This window comes from Crotalus tigris, unplaced genomic scaffold (genome assembly GCF_016545835.1).
Source record: "Crotalus tigris isolate CLP2741 ecotype Arizona unplaced genomic scaffold, ASM1654583v1 scf7180000019301.709862, whole genome shotgun sequence".
Taxonomy (NCBI): Eukaryota; Metazoa; Chordata; class Lepidosauria; order Squamata; family Viperidae; genus Crotalus; species Crotalus tigris.
Window position 1 is genome coordinate 59,606 of NW_024097476.1, and position 13,272 is coordinate 72,877.

Here is a 13,272-nt window from a genome sequence, read left to right on the forward strand (position 1 = left end):
CTCCAGAAATTGTGGGCTGGAGATTTTTAAGAAGAGGCTAGACAGTCACTTGTCTGAGATTGTATAGGTTCTTCTGCTTGAGCAGAGGGCTGGACTAGAAGGTCCCTTCCAGCTCTGCTCTGTTCTGTTCTATTCAAAATAATAATAAATGCTAGATATGAAATTATTGTAACACATGCATTGTATTTTTCTCTTATGCAAAATGAAAGTAATAGTCAATATTTTTTAGTTGAATCCATGGCTATATTAGTTGCCTTGAGTTAAAAGAGGTTTTAACTAAAAACAAGTGAAGAAGTAGTTTCAGCCAGTGGTGGGATTCAGCAAGTTTGCACCAGTTCGGTAGAACTGGTAGCTAATTTTTTGTTGCCCAGGCCCAGAATGGACTTCCAGAAGCGACATTCACACAGAGAACTGGTTGTTCACATATTTGAATCCCATCACTGGTCTCGGCCTTTTTCAAAAGTGAATATTGAAGATTCCCTTATCAATAAATGTGACCACTTCATTTTTTCTTCTAATAATGAATTAACATAATAATAGTAATAATAGTAATAGTAATAATAATAATAATTAATAATAATAATAATTAAGCATTACTATTTATTATTGCACTGTTTCCTCTGTCAACAATACTGAATAACTCAGGACATGGCTATCAAACATCAAAAACATCTACCAGACTATCCCATCTTCTTTACATGGATGATCTGAAGCTGTATGGAAAAACATCATCTGAAATAGAATCGCTGCTCAACACTGTCCGTATATATAGCCAAGATATTGCAATGGAGTTTGGCTTGGACAAATGTGCCACACTTACTATCAAACAAGGAAAATAGTGAAAACTGAAGGAATCAAGATGCCCCACAAAAAGAACATTAAGAGTCTGGATGAGGAAGAATACTACAAATACTTGGGTATCCTTCAAGCTGACAACATCAAGCACACTGAAGTCAAGAAAAAGATTAGAGGTGAATACATCGAGAGAGTGAAGAAGATCTTAAAATCCAAACTCAATGGAGGAAATACCATAAAGGCAATCAACACCTGGGCAATCCCAGTCATTAGGTATACAGCTGGAATAGTGGACTGGACTCAAGCAGAACTAAAAGCAATGGATAGGCAGACCAGAAAAATAATGACAATGAATCATGCCCTTCATCCACGCAGTGACATTGATAGACTTTATCTACCAAGGCAAATAGGTGGGCGTGGAATGCTACAAGTACATCAGATGGTTGAAGAAGAAAAAATGGCTTTGGAAGAATATCTGAAGAACAATGATGAAGATGCACTGAAATTAGTATATCAGGAAGGCTTACTGACTACTGGAGAGACCAAACTGGCCTACAAGAAAGACCAAATGAAGAACAGAATAGAGGCATGGAAAGACAAAGCACTACATGGCCAATACATTAAAAAAAATAGCTGGGAAAGCAGATAATAACAAGACCTGGCAATGGCTAAGAGCAGGAAAATTGAAGAAAGAGACCGAGGGACTAATTCTGGCTGCACAAGACCAAGCCTTAAGGACAAATGCATACAAAGTCAAAATTGAGAAGACAGCAACAGACAGTAAGTGCCGCCTATGCAAAGAAGCTGAAGAAACAGTGGACCACTTGGTAAGCTGTTGCAAGAAGATTGTACAGACTGACTACAAGCAGCGGCATGACAAAGTAGCAACAATGGTGCATTGGAAGATATGCAAAAAATATCATTTGCCTGTAAGCAAAAACTGGTGGGATCATAAAATAGAGAAAGTCATAGAAAATGATAAAATTAAACTGCTCTGGGACTTCAGAATTCAAACAGACAAGCACCTGCAACATAACACCCCAGACTTAACAATTGTCGATAAGAAAGACAAAAAAGTCTGGATAGTGGACGTGGCAGTGCCTGGAGATAGCAGAATAGAAGAGAAAGAACTGGAGAAGATAACAAAATACAAAGACCTACAAATAGAAATAGAAAGACTGTGGCAAAAGCAAGCAAGGTAGTACCAATAGTCATAGGCTCCTTGGGTGCAATCCCAAAACAACTGGAGCACCACTTGAACACCATTGGCATTGACAAATTCGCTATTAGTCAATTGCAAAAGGCGGCCTTACTAGGAACTGCTTCCATCCTGCGACGATATCTGTAATACCATCAAACATCCACATCTGCCTATCCCAGGTCCTGGGTAAGGACTCGATAGGTAGACAAAATGCCAAATCCAGTCTGAACATCTGGCTGACTATGCGATGATCAATAATAATAATAATAATAAAGTTGGAAGAGACCTTGGAGGTCATCTAGTCCAACCCCCTGCTCAGGCAGGAAACCCTATACCATTTTGGACAAATGGCTGTCGAGTTTCTTCTTAAAAACTTCCAGTGTTGGAGCCTTCACCGCTTCTGGAGGCAGGCTGTTCCACTGGTTAATTGTTCTAACTGTCAGGAAGTTTCTCCTTAGTTCTAGGTTGCTTCTCTCCTTGATTAGTTTCTATCTGTTGCTTTTTGTCCTGCCTTCAGGCGCTTTGGAAAGTAGCTTGACTCCCTCTTCTTTGTGGCAGCCCCTGAGATATTGGAATACTGCTATCATGTCCCCCCTCGTCCTTCTCTTCGTTAAACTAGACCTACCCAATTCCAGCAACCGTTCCTTATACTCCAGTCCCCTAATCATCTTTGTTGCTCTTCTCTGTACTTTTTCTAGAGTCTCAACATCTTTTTTACATCATGGTGACCAAAACTAGATGCAGTATTCCAAGTGTGGCCTTACCAAGGCATTGTAAAGTGGTATTAATACTTCATGTGATCTTCTCAACAACTTTTTTTTTGTTTATTTATCCAATTATACACTGGAAAAGAAAAAGCCACACCAATATTTATCCTTACATTTTGTCATGGCTCTTGACTAAAGGTATGACTGGTGGAAATTGTTATTTTTTTAAAGAAAATATACTATCTTTTGTATATATATACTTAATTTATGAAAGTATATATATATATATATTGAAATCTTTTCTGCATCTTTGTGTTTGACTGAATTATCCTTAGTTAAAATAATACATTTATTCTTTACCACAGATCTTGATTAATCAAATCAAATATTTATTTTATTTTATCTATATGATTATTTTATTTCTCCCTATTGCTTTGCTCCCAACACTGCCTGCCTAACAAATAAATAACCATATACTAGAAAGTCATTTTGACTTTCACAATTTATATCACAATTTATGTGATATAAATTTACAAAGTTAGTATTTCATTATGTTTCATATCAATGAACAACAGGCAATTCCCATTTCTTTCAATAAGAATCACAAATATTATCAGTTAATAAATATTTCAAGTAATTAGGATGGAGAAATAATTGAACATTTAAACATTGACTAAAATTAGATAAGTCTGTTAGTTATAGTGGTTAAGAAACCATACTTCAAACTAGGAAAACATGAATTTTCATCCCGCCACAGGTATAAAGCCATCATTCTTTCTGCATCCTTGGAAGAAAGCAATGGCAAACTACTTGGAAAAAATTTTTTGCCAAGAACACTGCAGGGACTTAGTAATCATGAGTTAACACTGACTCAAAATTACAGACAGTGTAATTGTCTGTACACAAACATACAGAGAGAGAAAGAGAGAAAAACACATGGTGCATTAAAATGACATTTCAATAGTAACCTAATACTTTTAGCGCACACATTGTTCACAAATATTCCTAAGATTATTCCCAAGAACTGATTTCTATTTAGTATTATAGGGAGTCAGTATTTGGAAGCATATCCCATGCTCTCATAGTTTACATTTAGATCTAAACAAAAAAAAAACCACTATCCATAATTTTCCCAATTATTGATATAATCCAGTTCAATTGGAAATCATAATAAAGGCTGAATGAAATATTTTGATCCCCATAATACTGTGTAGAGGGAGGAGGACAGATAGCTCTTAAATATTGTCAAAAATGGCATTTTTTTCTGTTTTCTCTAAGGGGAGGATAGAGATATAAAGATAGTCATTGGATTACCAAAAAAAAAGTTTAGTGATTAAATATTAGTTAAACCTTTTTGAAGGTGCAAATGAAACAAATACTGGGTGGCAGGGAACTATCATGATTTGATAGTTCAAACCAACTCTGGTCTGCCATCTGCTGGGAATGCTTTAATTCTGATTTTTTGGCACCAAAAAGAGAATTGGTCTATCTATGCTAGAAGCCTCCCTCCAACTCTATGATTTCAGGCAATCATTTATGTGATTTTGGGATATACTTAGCATCAAAGAGATTATAAGCAGGCAAACTATGAGAGACAGTATGTTGATTGGAGTACTGAATTTGAGTTTAGAGGATCCATATTTTATTTTTATTAAACACAAATTTCAGTGGTAACTGCTTCCAGATAAAGCATCTGAGATTTATTTGCAATGATAAAATGGAGAGAGAGAGAGAGAGAGAGAGAGAGAGAGAGAGAGAGAAGAGAGAGAGAGAGAGAGAGAGAGAGAGAGAGAGAGAGAGACTAAGTGTTCACTCTTTAGATCATATAGATCTATATCACTCTAGTCTATATGGTGATTTTAACTTTTTCTATAAAAGTGGACATTCAATAAATAATGTGAGGTGTCAGTTTCCCTGTCGAGCTGATTGTCATCTAACTTACTTCATTTCAATCCTATGGACAAGGTTTCTGATTTCAAATTGTGGTATTATTTTGGGATATGTGATGATCACTTCCTTTATGTCCATGTTTATTGATTTCAAGGAGCATTTCAGACCTGTTTTTTTTCTCTCTCTTTTCCCCTCCAGCCATTTTGTTTTCTCTTAATTATTCTATCATCCCAACAGAGGGGGGGAGGGGGGAGGCAGGGAGATTGGTATGCAGTATTTTACATCTAGAAAGAATCAGCCTCTGGCACCATCATGAAACCTCATCTCGACCCCTGCTCCACCCCATCTCCTGGAGCCTTTAAACGGTAGATTTCTTCCCTTCTACAAACTCCAGCATAAGCCTGCAGTTCTTCAACATCTGCCAAATACTTTCCAAGTACGTCTGTCAACCTGACCACTGTAGATACATGCAATCTCAATGCATGCCCTCACAATCTGCATTTGCCTTTGCTTCCAGCTCCTATGAACTTCTGTCTTCTTCTCCTGTCTGTCTTTTTCCCTTTTATTTTCCTTTTTGGAATTAGGATCTGATCCCTTCGGAAAAAACGGGGCTTTGCTCCACGTCGAGCTCAAAAGCGAGAGAAAAGGCTGAACCTCCCTTAAAAAAAAAAAATCTCGAATAATCCGTTTCAAGCGAGAAGAGAGGGTTGTAGCCTACAAGCTGGAAAAAGATACGGAACACCCTTAAGGAGCCACGCCGCCGCCGCCGCCAGAAGCTTTCGAGGGTAAAGAGGCGGAAGAATCAGTCTCCTTTCTTCCCATTTCTTCTCCGCTCTTGCCTGGCTGGTCCAGCTCTTCTAAAAATGTGCCTCTGCGTTCGCGGAGGGATACTTTGCATCCTTTCATGTGTGTAGCGGGTCTGTTTTTTGCTACTGCTACTGCTACTGGCACCGTTGCTTGCCCGCCCGCCTGCCCGCCTGCCTCATATAGCCAAGAGGCGAGAGGCGCTTTGCCGTCAGTCTGTGAGCGGTGCTGCTCGGCTTTCCGGGCTGGGGTTGATGTGAGTGTATATGGCTGTGCGCGGGCGGGCGCGCGCGCGCGCTTGATTGAAGGGTAGACTTGAACGCGAAGAGGAGACGCAGGAGCGGGCAAAGCAGCGGCAAAGTAAGCGGCCAGAGCTGGCTTTTCCAGGGCTCAGCACCGTCTCTTAACTTGGGAACTGTCCACCAGTGTGAGCTCCTGAAAAAATGAACCTCCCGGTGCTCTACTTGTTCGGATTGTTTCTCAATAGCGGGCAAGGTAGGAGTGCCGTTTCTTCTAATCGAGGTTTATTTACCGTCCAAACCTCTCCTCCGCCTCCCCCCCCCGCTCGTTACAATGCAAATCAAAGATTAGCATCTCTCACCTCTCTAGCCACTCCGGCAAATTAACGGTTGAAACCATTTTTGTCCTCACACCAATTTGTTCCTGAAATCTATTTCTCGGGGGGGGGGGTGGGGGAGGTTACATTTTGTTGTTCTTGTTTAAACGAGGATGAGCAAAAAAAAAAAAAAAATGTTAATTCCAGTTTCTTGGGGGTTATCTCTTCCTGTCTTTTATATGGACAATGATTATCCTTGCTTCTTCACAGCAGATTAAAAAAAAAAAAAAAAGCCTTACAAAGCACGGGTTTGAATATGTTTCTTAATGTATTAATTAAAGTTGTTTCTTGTTTAAAAATATTTAAAGGGCAGGACAGTTGTAATGAGGGAGAAATTTTGGAATTCTGCTATGAGCAAAAACCAATCACTGTCCTTTTGTGCCTCTGTAAAGGAAGCTTCCTTCTGAATTTCCTGTTATTTTTCTGGGGTGTTTTGTTGGGCACGACATATCTGTGTATGTATGTGTGTGTATATAGATAGATAGATAGATAGATAGATAGATAGATAGATAGTATGTACACAGCAGTTTTATTGCAAGGCAGAACGTAACATACACACAGCCATAAAGGAACAACAGTTGCAAGGAAGTAGTAGTTAGAAGCACAGGGTTGCATTTATATTCCACTGTTTTGTTTTTTTTTCTATGTGTTTTCCAACATTGTTTCTTTTAAAATAATTATGTGATGGTGTTTCCTAGGTTATATTTGGACTCCAGTAGTTTTGATTAGGGGAAGAGAGTGCTGAAGTGTGTCAATATGAGACACTGACAGAACCTCTTTATACAAATGAATTGCAGCACTTTGAACAGTTCAGATAAGTTTGTGATAGGGCAAGGACTGGACTATATTGCTAAAAGAATTTCTTCTGTCTATTCTGTGAAAGATTTAATGAATTTCATCACAACGTATTTATGCTGAAGTTTATATGTCTTAAAAAACAGACCAAAAGAAAGTGTGTGGGGGGGGGAGGGGAACATATATAGTATATGTGTGCCATATATTTTCTATGTGTGCTCTTTTTTAGTGAGTTCATCTGTCCAGCAGGGGGTGATAGAATTCCACTGAAATACAGCATTGGTTAATTCTACTCTGGGCAAGTTGTTTTACACTGATAGAGTATGAGGCTGTTTTTATCATTCTTGAAGCACAGCTTGACATTCTGAATTGGGCTTCTTCAATTCTCATCTTCCCATCTCCCCCCCCCAATACAATACTTCAGAAACTGACTTCACACAAAGATATGCAAATTAGATGAACAAGCCATTTTCCTTCAAGGCTTCTCTTCCCTCACACATATTAGAAATTACTCTCCGCAGTCTAGAAAAAAAAATGTGCTTTTGCAAACTGTTGCATATTGCTAAGCTAAATATCCATTTAGTAATCTTGTATGGGATGAAATTGATTCCTGCTGAAATAATGATGTAACAAAGTGATGGATTTTTATTATCTCTAGAGCAACTAAAGTGTATAGCCCTAATAATGATCAATGGAGCTATATTTAAGGAAGAAAATGGACATTACAAGAAATTAGTTATTATTTATTATTTTTTTCCCTCTTGATTTTATAATATGGTTTTGTTTTTGTTTTTCAAATATTTTTTAGATTCAACAACAAATGTATCTTACAATGGTTTGTTCAGATACCATGTATAGGTGTAATTATTGAATATATTAATCAGTCTTTTCTGAGAATCCAGAGTGGCCTATATCTGATGCCCAGACCTTTATCGTTTCAGCAGAAGAACTAGATTATACATCTTTGGTCAAGTTGCCCTTTGGGTTGGATTGCATTTTATATTGTGATGGTATGGAATGAAGAGATTTCAAGAGAAGCTGTATGCTTTCATTTCTTAAGATCTTTTCAGAGTGCAGTGCCTTGTGCAGTTTTTGTATTCATCATTTAAATAGCAATCATGCTGCATAAACTTGCCCTTGGCAATCGGGATCATTTGCCAAATAGGTAATTCACCCTTGACTTGTAGACCCCGACAGAATATATTATTGCTGGTCTCTACATGAAATAACCTTCTTAAATTTGCCTTTGTTCAGAGTAATCTATCTGATACATACTTAAATGCTTTTCTACTTTGAGATATTGAAGAGGCTTAGTAGAGCATCTAATTATCTACCATAGATAATTAAAATGTTGGCAGCACAAATTGTAGATTTAGCAATATTTTCTTGACTGCCTCCTAAAGCCTAACAATAAAGAAAGAGAAGCACTGTTTATTTATATAAATCATAAGCATCCTGGTAGGAAGAACAAAGCTACACAAATTTGGGACAATTTCATTGAGCAATTTTTTAAAAAAATGATACAAAACCATTTCTACACCTTTGTCTAAAACAGAACGCATTCTTTGTCAATATTTTGAAAGTAATACGAGCATATGGGAGGCACAAATAAAATAGGCAGTAATCACTGGGGTGATTTGCTTTCAATATATAAATTGCCAAGGTCCAGGTTTTATGTTGGCAATATAGTTGCTGTGGATTTTATGAAGCATGGTGAAAGCTTATTTTTTCAGACACATTGTAAAGTTAGCCTAGCAGAAGGATAATGTATTTCTTTTTAAGCAGTCATGATATTTTGAGCTTAGCAATTGGGTTTTCAAAATGACCAAAGTGAAAATTGACAAACGTAAGTGGTCCATGATGTCATAATTAGATAAGGAACACAATGTTTACACCCTTAATTTTAAGCAGATATGTAAAACAAAAGTTATTTTAATGGAAATTGTCTGACAAAATGCATCCAGAAAGATTTTTTTTAAAGCAGGATTTTTTGTTCATTCAGAATTTAGGTTTTTAATTAATAGTGTAAAAGTATTTAATTCTTTGTTTATCATCTCAATTTTTTGGCAAAATATATATTCAGAATGGAAAGGGATTAAGTTGTAATCCTACACATAGTTGCTAACAGTAAATTCATTGGTAAATATTGAATTTAAGGAATTATAATTCACTATACATATTGAACTACAGTAATTATTCTATCTATCCATTCATCTATCTATGTCTGTCTAAGAAGTAAAAGAGTGTATAGTTTCTACACTGTGATAAAATGGATTGTGAATGTAGTCTGTTAGGTCTTGTTGTGCTCAGTATACTCACCTATGTTATTGAGGTTAGACTTTTTGCCTGTTACTTCAGTTTCTGCATGAATACATAAATGTTTTTAGGAAATTCATTACTAATCAGCAACATCTCTTCAAAATAAGCTTAGTGAATGGCAAACTATAGTGGTACAATGAAATTGAAAATCATTGAATGTTACATGGAACTTCTTTCTTGAACTTTCTCCTTTGACTGATAAAAAGAGATCTCACCTCAGATTGATGAATTAAATAATATATTTTTAGAAACAACAATGTGATTTTTCCCTATATTTCCCATAAATACACTATGCACCCCTGCTGCTCAAAAAGAAAAGTAGCTACTGTAGAAAGACAATTTATACTGATGAACAACTATTTGAAAAAGAAATGTTTTTGCATTTCTCCAGCACATCTTAAATTTTAAAAAATGAATTAGAAGGATTAAATATTATTTTCTCTTCAATCCATTCAACATAGCTTGAAATCATATTTGTAAATCTGAAGTCTTATTTTTGATAGAAATCTGTGGAAAGATCATAAAAAGTTTTACTCAAGTAAAGTTTAACTCTTAGTAGCAGGACACTATAGAGATAGCCTTTCCCAGGAATTTTTTATTATTATTTCTTGCTCTGTCTCCCACATAAATACTAATTAGTTTCAAGCCTGCTTTACTTCTTTGAGATCAGCCAAAGTCAGTTCTTAAGTCATCACAAACTTAAGCAGGATAATATTGATTGCAAAATCCTAGTTTCCAAGGAATGGAGAGAATTATGTCTGGGCTTACCCAATAAGTTGTCACCCTTGCTGTCAAAAACTGTGCCTGAGGCAAAAGAATAAGGAGTTGGAAGATGACCTGGGGAAGAAGGACAAAGAAGGAAGAACCTTTGGAAAAAGAAGAAAGCAAGATGGTTGAAAAGATGGAAACTACAAACAGCCAACAACATAAACTGAAAGTGTAGCAACCTGAGATTTGGATTGTGTAGTTAGTCTTCCTTATTCATTCTGATATTTGGAAAGCATCTATCAATACATTTGCCTCTTAAGCTCTTCATTGAGATACAGGTAGTTCTTGACTTATGACCAATAATTTTGCAACCAGTAAAAGTTACAATGGACCTCCCCAGATCTACCTATGACCTGGTTTCAAGGTTACAATGGTGACTCCCTCTGTGATCACATGATTTATGGTTGTTTGCATTTACATCCGTTTGCAGCATCCCATGGTCACATGATCTCATTTTATTTGTGTGTTTTTTGCAAGAACCCAGTGCTTACTTCTGGTTTCCAGCAAAAAAAGGCAATTGGGTTAGTTTAACAACATCTGCATTTGCTTAATGACTGCTGTGTTTGTTTAATAACTGCTGCAAATATGCAATAAAATTGGGTACAATCACGTAGTGACACACTTGATGGCCACCATGAATTATGACTCTATTACAGTTGTAAGTTGTAGACTACCTGAATGCATATAATACTAAATGTTATAAAGGTTTTTCAAATTAATGTTGGAAATGTAAATGTAAAGAAGGGACTTTTTATCATTTATAGTGGACATGTGATAAGGCAAAGAAATATTGGAATAGGATTCATACATTAATGCAGTAAATTCTTAACGTGAACATAAAGATTAAATCAGAAACTTTCCTTCTGGGCCTATGGAAAGAGAACTGGAAGAAAAAAATGGAACTCTGATTTTATATATGGTGATTGTTCTATGCACAAAAGTGGAAGGATGCCTCGATTCCTATCATTGATGAATGGTTACAAAAGCTGAATGGAATTAGCAGAGATTGACTGTGCTGATAAAGGAAAAGATCATAAGTACCTTTGTGTCCACTTGGAAACCGCTTCTGGACTTTGTGCTTGAGGTGGAAAAAATGATATTATTATTTTGGGTTTTACCAATTAGACTGATTTGCCAATACAGAAAAATCTAGGGCATAGAAATGTAAAAAGTTGAGATTTGATTTTAATGTCTGATTTTACTGCAACAGAGAGAGTCAGAAGTAAATGCCTTTTGTTTCTTCCTCTCCCTTTCTTCACGCTTTTTTTGTTTTTCCTTTTTCTACTGTTGTCCCCTACTATCTGCTTTTGTATTTTCACATTTTATGTTATAAATGAATAAAACTAATAAAGAAAGAAAATAGCTTGGGATACTAGGACTGTGGGAAGTGGTAGTATATTAGTTGAAAAATATGCAGGAAGAGACCAATTACAAACCATTTTCATACTTACGTAGACAGGTGACTTCACTTATAAGGAAACTTTAATATGGATATATCTCCAAGTATAGTATAATATTCTTCAATCCAATGATTTCCCACAACCTTTACAATATAGGTAATATCTAACCTGTGACCTTTATAATAATTTTCAAATCTTATTTCCCATTCCAAGGTTTTTTCCCCTTAAGAAAAGATTCAGTGATTCATTATTTCTAAAATAAGAATATAATATGTGAGATCTTTCAAGACTACTGTTCTCAAAACAGATAATATTTCTTGAAAAAGATTGCCACACCCTCTATGCACATAATCACCAGATTAAAAGTTGCATAGAATACTTCTGTTTACATTCCTTGCCCATGCAAAATATTTTTCTTGTTTGAAACAGCCAGCCACTCTAGAAGCCATTATATCACATTGTACACCCATGTGTAACACTTTATTCAAATACTGTGTATCAGCACTTTATATCAAAATCATTATTGAGAAAAAAATAAAAATCAAATAATAATACATAAATAATACAAAATTAAACTCATACATCTAAGAAGCACAAATTTACCATCGCAAATACACATTGCTTCTTCAGACAACATTTTAGGAATCTACTTGGCTTCATTTATCTTATTCTATCCAAATACTACACTTTGTGTTTCTCCCACAAATAAATTGCTTGTAAATTGAAGCCAGTTGTCAATGAAAAGGAAATAAAACATTTGCTAAAGTAGAGATTTAAAGTTGTCAGTAATAAAAGTATGAAAGCTTTTCAAGATTAATATGGAAATGGATGTTGCTTGGAATGAACTGATGGATGTTGTATGGATTGAACCAATTTAATGCTGTCTATAATGATTAAATGGTGCTTTCCCCTCTTCCTATTTCTGTCTAGCTAGCTCTACATCTTGCCCCATCTTTATCCAATACCCTTAAGAATTCCTGCCTTCCTGCCTTCCTGCCTCCCTCCCTCCCTCCTCCTCTGGAAGGAGGAAAATGTCAACGTTCATATTTCACTCTATGTGCATATTGTAGTGTTTCTGTATATACTGTATGAATGATAATGCACATAAAAGAAATATTGGCAATAAAAATAAAATAGTAAGTTATTGATTAATTCTCCTCCTCCCCATTCTTTCATTCATGATACATCCATATTCACAATCATGATACACCCCTGTTTCCCTTACATTCATTCAGGCATAAACCTAAGTCTATCTTATATCTCAACAGTGAGCCTTAGGCAGCCTAATATACTTATATTGCTTGCCTGAGCAGACTGGCAGGAGAGTTTAGATAAGGTTACCAACTTTTTTACAATGAAAAGGAGGACACAAATAAATTGAAGAAAAAAATATTGTAAAAACTGGCTCGGCCCTTGGAAGGTCAACCACCTGCCATGTCCCTGCCTGCAGCCACCCCGCCAGCACCACTGCCCTGCCATGTAGACTGGGCCCCGCAGCTCCCAAAGCACCAGCCGCACCAGCTGGGGGGGAAGCCTGCTGTCGACACACCCCGCCTGCAGTGGCCCCACCAGCACCACCGCCCACCCTTGGCAGCCCCGTGTAGAGAGGGCCCCGTGGCTCCTACAGCATGGTATCTTTGGAACTAACTAGGAGATGGTGTAGTTGGGTGGCAGGCAGGGGTGGTAAGTTCCTGCCAATTTGCCTTCACTGCAGACAATTTGCATGTGCAAACTTTGCCGGTTGGCACCCTCAGCAGCAATTCCTATTGGCTTTCGAAAGCCAATAGGGGGAGTAACACAGCTCATGCAAAAGTTGAAAAAAAAAATCAAAAAAAGGTGCTGGAACGCCGTTCTGAGTGTTCTATGAGAAAAAAAAGCCCTGCAGATTAGTCTTCAAATATTGAAAAGGAGGACATATAGGAGGACACTTTTCGAGGGAGGACAGAACTTACAAAAGGAGGACTATCCTCCCTAAAG

General features: G+C 36.8%; 1 protein-coding gene across 3 annotated transcripts in view; it reads left to right on the top strand.

Annotated features, from left to right (window-relative positions):
• The first annotated feature begins 4,836 nt into the window (after positions 1-4,836).
• NCAM2 (neural cell adhesion molecule 2) overlaps positions 4,837-13,272 on the top strand; it is a 155,107-nt gene continuing 146,671 nt past the window's right edge. For 2 of the 3 annotated variants that reach the window (XM_039361568.1, XM_039361569.1), the window contains exon 1: positions 4,837-5,892. In XM_039361568.1, the coding sequence (XP_039217502.1) occupies positions 5,841-5,892 (52 nt within the window). In that variant the 5' untranslated portion in view covers positions 4,837-5,840. The remainder of the gene's footprint in view (positions 5,893-13,272) is intronic. The other variant, XM_039361567.1, reaches the window with a different exon arrangement.